A 12,618-nucleotide genomic window follows, 5' to 3' on the forward strand; every position below is an offset into this window, starting at 1 on the left:
GGGGGTGGGGGGGGAGGAGGTGGTGGTGGAGGTCCAGACTGGGTGCGGTCCAGGTTTGAACATAGAACCCTACATAAAACATAGAACCCTACAGTGCAGAAAGAGGCCCTTCGGCCCATCGAGTCTGCACCGTCCACAATCCCACCCAGGCCCTACCCCCATATCCCTACACATTTACCCTCTAACCTACACATCCCAGGACACTAAGGGGCAATTTTAGCATGGCCAGTCAACCTAACCCGCACATCTTTGGACTGTGGGAGGAAACCGGAGCACCCGGAGGAAACCCACGCAGACACGAGGAGAATGTGCAAACTCCACACAGACAGTGACCCGAGCCGGGAATCGAACCCAGGACCCTGGAGCTGTGAAACAGCAGTGCTAACCCACTGTGCTACCATGCCACCCTTCAGTAAATGTAGATGCTTCAGTAAATATACACATGAAATACATTTACCTGTACTGTGTGTGTGTGAGAATTAGAGCTTGTCTCTAACCTTCTCGCTCTGGGCTGCTTTTGGTGAATTTTTCTAACAGGAAGGGCAAGTTCCAGAAAGGTTGGGTTTGGAACAAAAACGAAACTGAACGTCAGGAGTTCCAGGGGTAGAATAGGGTTCATATCTACAGATCTCTGAAGGTTGCCACTCAAGTGGATAGAGCCGTGAAGAAGGCTTATAGCGTGTTAGCGTTTATTAACAGGGGGTTTGAGTTTAAGAGCCGTGGGGTTATGCTGCAACTGTACAGGACCTTGGTGAGACCACATTTGGAATATTGTGTTCAGTTCTGGTCACCTCACTACAAGAAGGATGTGGAAGTATTGGAGAGAGTGCAGAGGAGATTTACCAGGATGCTGCCTGGTTTGGAGGGTAGGTCTTCTGAGGAAAGGTTGAGGGAGCTGGGGCTTTTTAGAGCGGAGGAGGATGAGAGGTGACTTAATAGAGGTTTATAAGATGATGAGGGGGATTGATAGAGTGGACATGCAGAAACTATTTCGTCAGGTGGATGTAGCCGTTACTAGAGGCATAACTATAAGGTGGGGGACATAGGAGGGATGTCCAAGGTAGATTCTTTACTCAGAGTGGTTGGGGTGTGGAATGCACTGCCTGCTGTGATAGTGGAGTCGGACACTTTAGGAACTTTCAAGCAGTTATTGGATAGGCACATGGAGCACTCCAGAATGATAGGGAGTGGGATAGCTTGGATCTTGGGTTTGGACATAGCACAATGTTGAGGGCCGAAGGGCCTGTACTGTTCTATGTCTAGGGATGAGAGAGAATCGCTGAGCAAGCATAGAGCACCGTCATAGCAACCAATTAACGGCGAGTAAGTAATGAACCCGTGGTGAGCCAGCCTCGTTAGCTGCTGATAGGCTCCCTTGTCTGCCTATCAGGAGCAAAAGCTGTTGGGAATTGGCCTGTGATTGGAGGAGCAGCTCCAAGAAGAATCTGCCATTGTTTGACCTGGGGCTTTAGGTCGGGGGTCAAGGGGTCAGAGGTCAAGGGGCTTTTACAGGCCATATCCAGCCTTCGTGCCACACTCCAATCAAGACTGGCGTAGTAGTATTGTCCCTGGACTAACAATCCAAAGACCCAGGTTCAAATCCCACCACCGCAGATGGTAAAATGTGAATTAAATAAAAAAATCTGGAGTTAAGAATGACCATTGTCAGACAAGCCCATCTGGGTCACTGTCGTCCCTTCAGGGACGGAAATCTGCCGTCCTTACCCCGGTCTGGCCTACACGTGACTCCAGAGCCACAGCAATGCGGTTGGCGCTCAACTGCCCTCTGAAATGGCTGAGCCAGACACGTGGGGGCAATTGGGGATGGGTGTAAAATGCTGGCATGTTCCGTGAATGTAACAGATACCCTCAGGCAGGGGAGTGGGGGGTCACTCTCGAATGTGGAGAGATGGGGCAGAGGGAGCGAGCGGGTGAGAGAAAGTTGTAAGGGCGCAGTGGTTAGCGCCAGGGACCCGGGTTCGATGCGGGTCACCGTCTGTGCACACTCTCCCCGTGTCTGCATGGGTTTCCTCCAGAGATGTGAGGGTTAGGTGGATTGGCCATGCTAAATTTTCCCTTTAGTGTCAGGGGGATTAGTTAGGGTAAATGCATGGGGTTCTGGGGATGGGGGCGGGGGTGGGATTGTGGTGGGGCACAGGCTCGATGGGCCGAATGTCGGGATTGTGCGGGCTGGAGGAATGTTTGGAGGGAATGTGTTTGACTTTGTTCTTGTTCTCTACATTCCAGTGTATGCTGGTTACGCTAGACTGACTGGACATCAAGAATCCAGTCCCCAGGGCAATGGTAAGTGTTTGTAAGGGTCTCGCTGCGGAGTCAATGATTAATTTTAACACGGGGGGGGGGGGGGGGGTGGTGTGAGGGCACTGCTGAGAGTTTGTTTCCCAGAATCTCCTCCTCCAGCTTGGCCGATGTTCCGGATGCGAGTTTGTGTGTTTTGGATCCCAGAGCGATTAGAGTCGTTCCCGAGACCCTGCCGAGAACTCCATCCTTAGTGACGGAGAGCCCTTTCGGAAGGGGCTAAGCTTGTGAAGTTTTGAGTTAATCCTCGTAAACACTGACCGAGCATCTTGGACACATCCACACTCTTCCCAACAGAGTGTTGGCAGCCTCACTATCTCTCCTGGATTGGCACGGTCCAACGGTCGAGTTATTCGGAGAAACTTCTAAATTCTAACAACAGGGTGGATTCAGAAAGAATGTTCCTGATTGTGGGGGTGAATCCAGAACTAGGGGGTCATAGAGGATAAGGGGTAAAGTTTTTAGAACAGTGGTTAGCACTATTGCCCCATAGCGCCAGGGACCCGGGTTTGATTCCCGGCTTGGGTCACTGTCTGTGTGGAGTCTGCACATTCTCCCCGTGTCTGCGTGGGTTTCTTCCGGGTGCTGCGGTTTCCTCCCACAGCCCAAAGATGTGCGGGTTAGGTTGATTGGCTGTGCTAAAATTGCCCCTTAGTGTTCCGAGATGTTTAGGTTAGAGGGGATTAGTGGGTATAATATGTAGGGATATGGGGGTAGGGCCTGGGTGGGATTGTGTTCAGTGCAGACTCGATGGGCCGAAGGGCCTCTTTCTGCACTGTCGGGTTTCTATGATTCTGTGAGCTAACCTTAGTGTCCCACGATGTTTAGATTAGGGGGATTGGTTGTGGGAAATGTTTACGGAGATGGGCCCTAACTAAGATGCTGTGTCGGAGAGTTGGTGCAGATGTAATGGGCCGAATGGCCTCCTACTGCACTGTAAGGACTCTGAGTGATAAAAATGTAAGAAGGCAGCTGGAAAAACCTTCTCCTAGCTTCTTATTGCTGGGAGAAGCGTGTCACCTGATGGGACACGTCGCGAAGTGTCTTTTTTGTGTTGAATGATGTTGAATGCCATGGTTTTGCATAAGAACATAAGAAATAGGAGCAGGAGTAGGCCATCTAGCCCCTCGAGCCTGCCCCGCCATTCAGTAAGATCATGGCTGATCTGTCGTGGCTCAGTTCCACATTCCCGCCCTCTCCCCATAACCCTTAATCCCCTCTCTTATCAAAAACCCATCAACCCGCGTCTTAAAAATATTTAGCGAGGCAGCCTCCACCACTTCAACGGGCAGAGAATTCCAGAGATTCACCACCCTTTGAGTGAAGAAGTTCCTCCTCAACTCCGCTCTAAACCGCCCCCCCTTTATCTTGAGGCTGTGCCCCCTAGTCCTACTATCCTTTCTGAGCGGGAAGAGTCTCTCCACCTCTATCCTATCCATCCCATTCAACATCTTATACGTCTCAATGAGATCTCCCCTCATTCTTCTAAACTCTAACGAGTACAAGCCTAGTTTATTCAGCCTCTCCTCATAGCTCAACCCCCTCAACTCCGCTATCAGCCTAGTGAACCTCCTCTGCACTCCCTCCAAGGCCAAAATATCCTTGCGTAAGTACGGCGCCCAAAACTGCACACAGTACTCCAGCTGCGGCCTCACCAGTGCCCTATACAGCTGCAGCAAGACCTCCCTACTTTTATATTCAATCCCCCTCGCTATGAAGGCCAGCATCCCATTCGCCTTCCTGACCACCTGCAGGCTGGGTTTTTGCGACTCATGCACAAGGACCCCGAGGTCCCTCTGCACCGTCGCCTGCTGCAGTTTTTTGCCACGCAGCCGAAGGAAGTCGGCAAGTGCCGGGTAGCTTTCCCTCGCTGGTATTTCGACACCCAGACCCAAAGCTGCAAGAAGTTCACATACGGAGGCTGCAAGGGCAACCAGAATAACTACGAGACTGAAGACCAGTGTATGGCCACGTGCGCTGGACACAAGGGTGAGTGTGACCCCCCTCCCCCCGGGCATTGTGTGTCCACTCGCGTCATCGAGACCACGCACCGCACCTGACTGTAATATCGCTCACGTCTCGAGCTTGTCGACTGCAGTAACCCTCGTCCCCCTAGCCGGGCTCCAGTTCTCTCCTGCTCTGCTTCCCGTCTCCCGCCCTGCGAGCAGGGACCACCCCTGCCCAAATGTCTGTCTCCCATTGCCATCCTCCCCCCAGCCCACCCCACCTACATTTGTCAGAGTTTTAAGAGGCCTGTCACACCCAGCCCCTGTCTATCGTCAGCCAAGCCTGGCAGCGCTCTCAGGTTTGGAGCTCTCTTCCCTTTATTTCCCCCCCACCCCCCCAAATGTGGCTCACTGAGTGATTAACACTCCAGTGGAGCTCCTGGAGACGCTTTCGTAATGGAAGGCGATATACGAATGCAGTGTTTGTCAGGGTAAAGTGGTCACTTGTTCTCTTCCAGAGGTCATTCCAGAACCCCACAGACTGCGGGGCGATGCTGGCGGTGATGAGTATTGCTACGCTCCTGCTGTGACCGGGAGATGTCGGGCTGCTTTCCCCCGCTGGTATTACGACTGGAACAGCCAGCGCTGCCAACGGTTCACTTACGGAGGGTGTGGTGGCAACAAGAACAACTACGTGACTGAGGCCGAGTGTCTGGCCATGTGCGTCGGCAAGTCTGGTTCGTAACTTCCTCGAGATGATTTGATTTTGTTTTTTTACGTATTACGTGGGTTTAGAGGGATACGGGCCAAACGCGGGCAACTGGGACCAGCTTAGTGGCCTTAAAAGGGCAGCATGGACAAGTTGGGCCGAAGGGCCTGTCGGGTTTCTGTGAGCTAACCTTAGTGTCCCACGATGTTTAGTTTAGGGGGATTGGTCGTGGGAAATGTTTACGGAGATGGGCCCTAACTAAGATGCTGTGTCGGGGAGTTGGTGCAGACGTAATGGGCCGAATGGCCTCCTACTGCACTGTAAGGACTCTGAGTGATAAAAATGTAAGAAGGCAGCTGGAAAAACCTTCTCCTAGCTTCTTATTGCTGGGAGAAGCGTGTCACCCGATGGGACACGTCGCGAAGGGTTCTTTTTTGTGTTGAATGATGTTGAATGCTGTGGTTTTGCAGAGCAGTGTAACGCGCCGAAGGAAGTCGGCAAGTGCCGGGCAGCTTTCCCTCGCTGGTATTTCGACACCCAGACCCAAAGCTGCAAGAAGTTCACATACGGAGGCTGCAAGGGCAACCAGAATAACTACGAGACTGAAGACCAGTGTATGGCCACGTGCGCTGGACACAAGGGTGAGTGTGACCCCCCCCGGGCATTGTGTGTCCACTCGCGTCATCGAGACCACGCACCGCACCTGACTGTAATATCGCTCACGTCTCGAGCTTGTCGACTGCAGTAACCCTCGTCCCCCTAGCCGGGCTCCAGTTCTCTCCTCCTGCTCTGCTTCCCGTCTCCCGCCCCGCGAGCAGGGGACCACCCCTGCCCAAATGTCTGTCTCCCATTGCCGTCCTCCCCCCAGCCCACCCCACCTACATTTGTCAGAGTTTTAAGAGGCCTATCACACCCAGCCCCTGTCTATCGTCAGCCAAGCCTGGCAGCGCTCTCAGGTTTGGAGCTCTCTTCCCTTTTCTGCCCCCCCCCCAAAATGTGGCTCACCGAGTGATTAACACTCCAGTGGAGCTCCTGGAGACGCTTTCGTAATGGAAGGCGATATACGAATGCAGTGTTTGTCAGGGTAAAGTGGTCGCTTGTTCTCTTCCAGAGGTCATTCCAGAACCCCACAGACTGCGGGGCAGTGCTGGCGGTGATGAGTATTGCTACGCTCCTGTTGTGACCGGGAAATGTCGAGCTGCTTTCCCCCGCTGGTATTACGACCTGGATAGCCAGCGCTGCCAACGGTTCACTTACGGAGGGTGTGGTGGCAACAAAAACAACTACGAGACTGAGGCCGAGTGTCTGGCCATGTGCGTCGGCAAGTCTGGTTCGTAACTTCCTCGAGATGATTTGATTGATTTTGTTTTTTTACGTATTACGTGGGTTTAGAGGGATACGGGCCAAACGCAGGCAACTGGGACCAGCTTAGTGGCCTTAAAAGGGCAGCATGGACAAGTTGGGCCGAAGGGCCTGTTTCCACGCTGGAAACCTCAATGACTCTATATATTGGGATACAGTGAAAAGTATCGTTTCTTGCGTGCTATAGAGACAAAGCTCATTGAATACAGGAAAGGAGAGGGTGCAGAATGTAGTGTTACAGTCATAGTTAGGATGTAGAGAAAGATCAACTTAGTGCGAGGTAGGTCCATTCAAAAGTCTGACAGCAGCAGGGAAGAAGCTGTTCTTGAGTCGGTCGGTACGTGACCTCAGACTTTTGTATCTTTTTCCTGACAGGAGAAGATGGAAGAGAGAATGTCCGGGGTGCGTGGGGTCCTTGATTATCCTGGCTGCTTTGCCGAGGCAGCGGGAAGTGTAGACAGAGTCAGTGGATGGGAGGCTGGTTTGAGTGATGGATTGGGCTACATTCACGACCTTTTGTAGTTCCTTGCGGTCTTGGGCAGACCGGGAGCCCAGACCGAGCTGTGATACAACCAGAAAGAATGCTTTCTATGGTGCATCTATAGAAGTTGGTGTGAGTCGTAGCGGACATGCCAAATTTCCTTAGTGTGAGAAAGTAGAGGCGTTGGTGGGACTTTCTTAACTATAGTGTCAGCATGGGGAGGGGGGACAACCAGGACAGGTTGTTGGTGAGCTGGACAGCTCGAAACTTGAAGTTCTCAAGCATTTCCGCTTCGCCATTTGATGTAGACAGGGACGTGTTCTCCACTCGGCTTCCTGAAGTCCATCCTTCATTTAACTTTGGGAATGTGTGGACACTGGGGTGGGTCTCCAGATCCTAATCCCCTCGAGTCCAGACACCACCCAACGAGCTGGTGTACGGCCTCGGATCGGAATATCCTGGGAGAGGTTTGGGCGGAAGTTGAGTTTTCCGATGTCCCAGCGTGACCCAAGGTTTGCGGTCCAAAGCCATCATAAACTCTCGGTTTTAATTATCTTTTATAGGGAGCTGGAAACCAGGCAACAATGGCAAAACCGAACACCATGTTGGAATTCGGCACCACGCTTCTGGTAAGAGATATCGTGAGCACTCTCAGACAGACATCTACTTTCATACTTGCATTTACAATAAACAGCTGGGGTTGGAATGGACGGTCACTCTCTCAATTTAGACTTCTCCTCGTGTCCCACTTGTGGGGGAGGCAGGATTCCCTGACGTTATTACGGGCGCACAGTGGTTAGCACGGCTGCCTCACAGCGCCGGGGACTCGGGTTCGCTTCCCAGCTTGGGTCACCTGGCTGTGTGGAGTTTGCACATTCTCCCCGTGTCTGCGTGGGTTCCCTCCCACACTCTGGAAGATCATAGAATCCCTACAGCGCAGAAAGAGGCCAGTTAGCCCATCGACAACAATCCCACCCTGGCCCTATCCCCGTAACCCCATGCATTTACCCTAGCTAGTCACCCTGACACTATAAAGGGGCAATTTAGCACTGCCAATCCACCTTACCCGCACATCTTTGGGGTGTGGGAGGAAATCAGAGCACCCGGAGGAAACCCACGCAGACACGGGGAGAATGTGTAAACTCCACACAGTGACCCAAGCCGGGAATTGAACCCTGGTCCCTGGCGCTGTGAGGCAGCAGTGCTAACCCACTGTGCCACCGTGCCCAATGGTGCAAGTTAGATTTCATTTATTTTCACATGTATTGGGATACAGTGAAAAGTATTTTCTTGCATGCCATACAGACAAAGCATACTGTTCATAGAGTACAAAGACAGAGGGTAGCAGTGGAAGGGGGTGTTTCTGAATGGAGGGCTGTGAGAAGTGGTGTTCCTCAGGGATCAGAGCTGGGATCTTTGCTGTTTGTAATATATATAAATGATCTGGAGGAAAATGTAACTGGTTTGATTAGTAAATTTGCGGACGACACAAAGGTTGGTGGATTTGTGGATAGCGATGAGGATCATCAGAGGATATAGATCAGCTGGAGACTTGGCCGGAGAGATGGCAGATGGAGTTTAATCCGGACAAATGTGAGGTAATGCATTTTGGAAGGTCTAATACAGATAGGAAATATACAGCAAATGACAGAACCATCAAAAGTATTGATAGGCAGAGGGATCTGGGTGTACAGGTACACAGGTCACTGAAAGTGGCAGGTGGAGAAGGTAGTCAAGAAGGCATACGGCACGCTTGCCTTCATCGGCTAGGGTATTGAGTTTAAAAATTGGCAAGTCATGTTGCAGCTTTATAGAACCTTAGTGAGGCCGCACTTGGAATATAGTGTTCAATTCTGGTCACCACACTACCAGAAGGATGTGGAGGCTTTGGAGAGGGTACAGAAAAGATTTACCAGGATGTTGCCTGGTATGGAGGGCATTAGCTATGAGGAGAGGTTGGAGAAACTTGGTTTGTTCTCACTGGAGGTTGACGGGGGAGACCTGATAGAAATCTACAAGATTGAGAGGCACGGACAGAGTGGATAGTCAGAAGCTTTTTCCCAGGGTGGAAGAGTCAATTACTAGGGGGGGCACAGGTTTAAGGTTCGAGGGGCAAGATTTAAAGGAGATGTACGAGGGAACACCCTTCGAATTAAGGGTTATGGGGAGAAAGCGGGAAAGCGGAACTGATCCACTTCAGATCAGCCATGATCTTATTGAATGGCGGGGCAGGCTCGAAGGGCTAGATGGCCTACTCCTGCTCCTATTTCTTATAATGGCCTCCTTCTGCTTTGTAGAGAGTCTATAGTTAGTCACAGAGGTTTATAGTATGGAAACGGTCCCTTCGGCCTGACTTGTCCATGCTGCCCACTAAGCTAGTCCCAATCGCCCGCATTTGGCCCATGTCTCTCTATAAACCATCTTACCCATATAACTGTCTAAAGACAAGATTGTACCCATTTCTATTAATGTTTCTAACAGGTCGTTCCAAACAGCCCCCACCCTCCTGTGGGGAAAGGAGAGCCTGTTTTCTTGGTCGAATAATGAGACTTGGTGTGAATGCTAACAATGTGTCTTAAATGGGTTCAATGATTGTCCTGAATCTGAATTCTTCCTGTTTTTATTAGCAATCTTGATGGTGGTGCTCCTGTCGATCTGTATCCTCATCCTGTTGATGGGGGTCATCTACTTCATTGTGCGTCTGACCAAGACTGACCACATTGTCTCCTATCAACGCGCCCCTCGTGGAGAAGATAAGGAGAACCTAATCAACACTGTGCAGAACCTGTAAAATCTCCCGCTGCCAATGTGTGTGTGCCCCCTCCTCCCCCCCCAAAAAAATACATTATACAATTTAATCCAACATCTAGTCCTCAGCCTCATCACAAGAGAACCTTTTTCTCTCTTTGATTCATAAACCCTTCCCCATTTCCATTTGGACCTTTTTTAGTTTAATCTGTGCTGATGAAGGGTGGACTCTGATGTTCTGAGCTGCTGGTTCCTTGCAATAACTAGTTGGCTTGAGGAAGAAGGTTGGAACTCCCTCAGAGAGTGAGAGATATCCTGGAATTTGCCCCTGTCCTGGATTGGGGTTGTGTGAAATTACCCCCTAACCCGAGGGGCTAATAGTTTGGGCTTGAATTTACACATGGCCCTCCCAATCCTTTATTAAATTTGGTTTTGCGTTGGTAACGAGGTCAAAATCTTCCAATTCGATGGAAATTTTTTAGTTTTGACAGAAGGTGCACGAGAATTTGCTTATTGTTCACCAGCTCTGGGGAGAGCTTAGTTTGCTCGTTAATTGAAGCTCGTTAATTATGGAATCGGTCTCCCGCGTGAGAATGCGTTCAGGTTAAATTGCTACAATTAATTTGATTCCCAGTTATGACAGCTGAGATGATCCCTCCCACATTTGGACCAAGTCCTCTACAATGTGTTGAGATACCGAGACCCCCACCACACTTCCAGACTTTGGAGGTTTCGGTGTAGAAATGATCTTATAGAAATGATATTATCGGAGAATGTGTGGTTTGTGCCAGGTCTCTGGCTGTGACCCCTCCCATGACTTTCCATCTTATTGATCTCTCGCTGAGAGTGGGAAGAAGGTGAAATTGTCTTGACGTCAGAACCTGGGGCAACTTTCTACTCGCTCGCTGCCTGGGGAGAGCCTGGGGCAGGATTAAGGCCTAGTAGGAGCTAACCTGACCTGAAAGTGAGTAATCAAAACGCTCGCTTTGACTGGAGCTGAAGGGATGGATACAAAGTGTGGGTCAGATGCTCAAAGCAAAATTTTATCTTCCTTTTCTGTTTTTTTTTGAAAGTTGATGTGGTCCCTCTACAAGGACGATTGACTTCCATTCCACAAGTTTGAGGCCTACACAGAATGTTTCTCAGTCCTATTGGAGTTCATTACTTGCCGTTCACAAGTGTACGAGTGGAATATTTTGGTTTGCATCTTGTCCGTAGTATTCGGTGATACTGAGGGGTGTAGGTATGTGCTGAGGTTATTCACAAGGGGCCCCACTTTCTCTAACCTCGTCTGAGATGTGATAACCTTTGGATTAAATCAGCACCAGGCAGCACTACTCTAGGGGAGAGAGTCTCTGAGGCTCTGTCCATTTTACTTTCATACTCCACATAAACCTTTTTTAACAATCCCAGACACTTTATTGGTGTAGATTTTGTTCCTCGCTTGTATATTTCTAGGTGTCAATGAGTTGACGCTTGTGTTTATATCTGTTTGTAGTCCAACCTGAGCTTCAGAGAGGTTTGTCTCTCTCTGTCGTCTCGCTTCCCCAGTGATGGGGAGCTCACCCCAACACCACGCCAACCCAATGGTGACCACCTCCCAATCTCTACAATCTTTTTGACCCTGGATCTGGTACATTTCCTTGGCCTATTTTGGCGTGAGGTTTTGTGTGAAGTTTTTTTTTGGAGGGGGGGGGTGTGGGCGGTTTGCCAAAGTCTTTGTCTTTTGTAGATGCCACCCCCTAAGGGGAACCTCCAATGGTGGAACCATCATTGCTTGTTCCCACGAGGAAATTCCTGAAGCCTGCTCTCAGCGCTGGCTGGACTACTGGAGTTTTGGCATTCGGGATGTGAACTTTTGCGTGCAAAATCTTCAGTTGCTGTCACATAATTTCCTCTCCCTCTTTCGTTCATTCTCTCTCTCCCCTCTTCCCTTTTTTACTGTTCCAACTTCTCCCCCTCCTTCTCCTCCTCCTCCTCCTTTTTCCTCCCCACCCCGGCCCAAACATGGTTTCTGTTCTCAAGAGCACAGCATGTCCAAAAAGTGAAATTTGATTCATCAACCTGTAGTAGTTTGTGTGGCTGTCCCAGTCCCTAATCCTCCCGTTAAGATTTGCACACTGTCTCTTTTTATTTTAATATTAATCTTCTAAAGATTTTTGAACTTTATACGTTTAAAATGTTTGTGTATCTTGGTGTACCTAATCCTGCGAATCAATTGTTAAAGAAATTCTATTTTTGATTTATCTGCTCTGATGGAATGATCGGGAGAGAAGGCGAGCGTGGAATTCTTTTAGCGGTGTCTGTGTGACTTTCCGATTTTCCCAAATAAACTCTTAAATGTGTAGGTGATCGGGAATCTGTTTTTTTTTCTGTAATGTGTGACATATTTTTAATAAAATCTCTTTAGATCTATTGCTGATTTTATTTTGTCTTTTGAAAATCCGGCAAGCTACTCAAACCTGCTTTCCCCCTTTTCAATAAGACCATGGCTGATCTGATGTAACCTCAACTCCACGTTAACCCACCCCAAATCCCCAGATAACCTTTCGCACAGTGGTTAGCATTGCTGGTCACAGCTCCAGGGACCCAGGATCGATGGTTGGGTCACTGTCTGTCTGTGTGGAGTTTGCACATTCTCCCCGTGTCTGCGTGGGTTTCCTCCCGGGTGCTCCGGTTTCCTCCAAAAGACCTGCTGGTTAGGGTGCACTGGCCTCCCTCAGTGTAACCCGAACAGGTGCCTGAGTGTGAGCAACTTCATTGCAGTGTTAATGTAAGCCTACTTGTGACACTAATCAATAAACTATAAAACCTTTCATCCTTTCCTTACATATCTTGGCCTTAAAAATATTCAAAAATTCTTCCCTCCCGTGCCTTTTGCAGGAGGGTTCCGGAGAGTCACCACCTGAAATATTTCTCCTTATCTCGATCTTAAAACATGCGCCACTTATTTTTAACCAGTCACTCCTAGTTCTAGATTCTCCGAGGGGGAATGTCCTCTCCGTATCCACCCTGTTGATACCGCTCAGGATTTCACAGGCGACTTGAGTGAA

At 49.7% G+C, this 12,618-nt stretch overlaps 1 protein-coding gene across 2 annotated transcripts in view; it reads left to right on the forward strand.

Moving 5' to 3' along the window:
* The window catches only part of LOC145339877 (kunitz-type serine protease inhibitor 6-like), a 38,896-nt gene extending 26,916 nt beyond the window's left edge, over positions 1-11,980 (forward strand). For both annotated transcript variants that reach the window (XM_080184414.1, XM_080184413.1), the window contains 6 exons: positions 2,248-2,304; positions 4,784-5,002; positions 5,445-5,615; positions 6,086-6,304; positions 7,381-7,446; positions 9,445-11,980. In XM_080184414.1, the coding sequence (XP_080040540.1) occupies positions 2,248-2,304; positions 4,784-5,002; positions 5,445-5,615; positions 6,086-6,304; positions 7,381-7,446; positions 9,445-9,608 (896 nt within the window). In that variant the 3' untranslated portion in view covers positions 9,609-11,980. The remainder of the gene's footprint in view (positions 1-2,247; positions 2,305-4,783; positions 5,003-5,444; positions 5,616-6,085; positions 6,305-7,380; positions 7,447-9,444) is intronic.
* Positions 11,981-12,618: the final 638 nt, after the last annotated feature.

This window comes from Carcharhinus amblyrhynchos, unplaced genomic scaffold (assembly GCF_965287045.1).
Source record: "Carcharhinus amblyrhynchos unplaced genomic scaffold, sCarAmb.v2.hapA scaffold_717, whole genome shotgun sequence".
Lineage (NCBI taxonomy): Eukaryota > Metazoa > Chordata > Chondrichthyes > Carcharhiniformes > Carcharhinidae > Carcharhinus > Carcharhinus amblyrhynchos.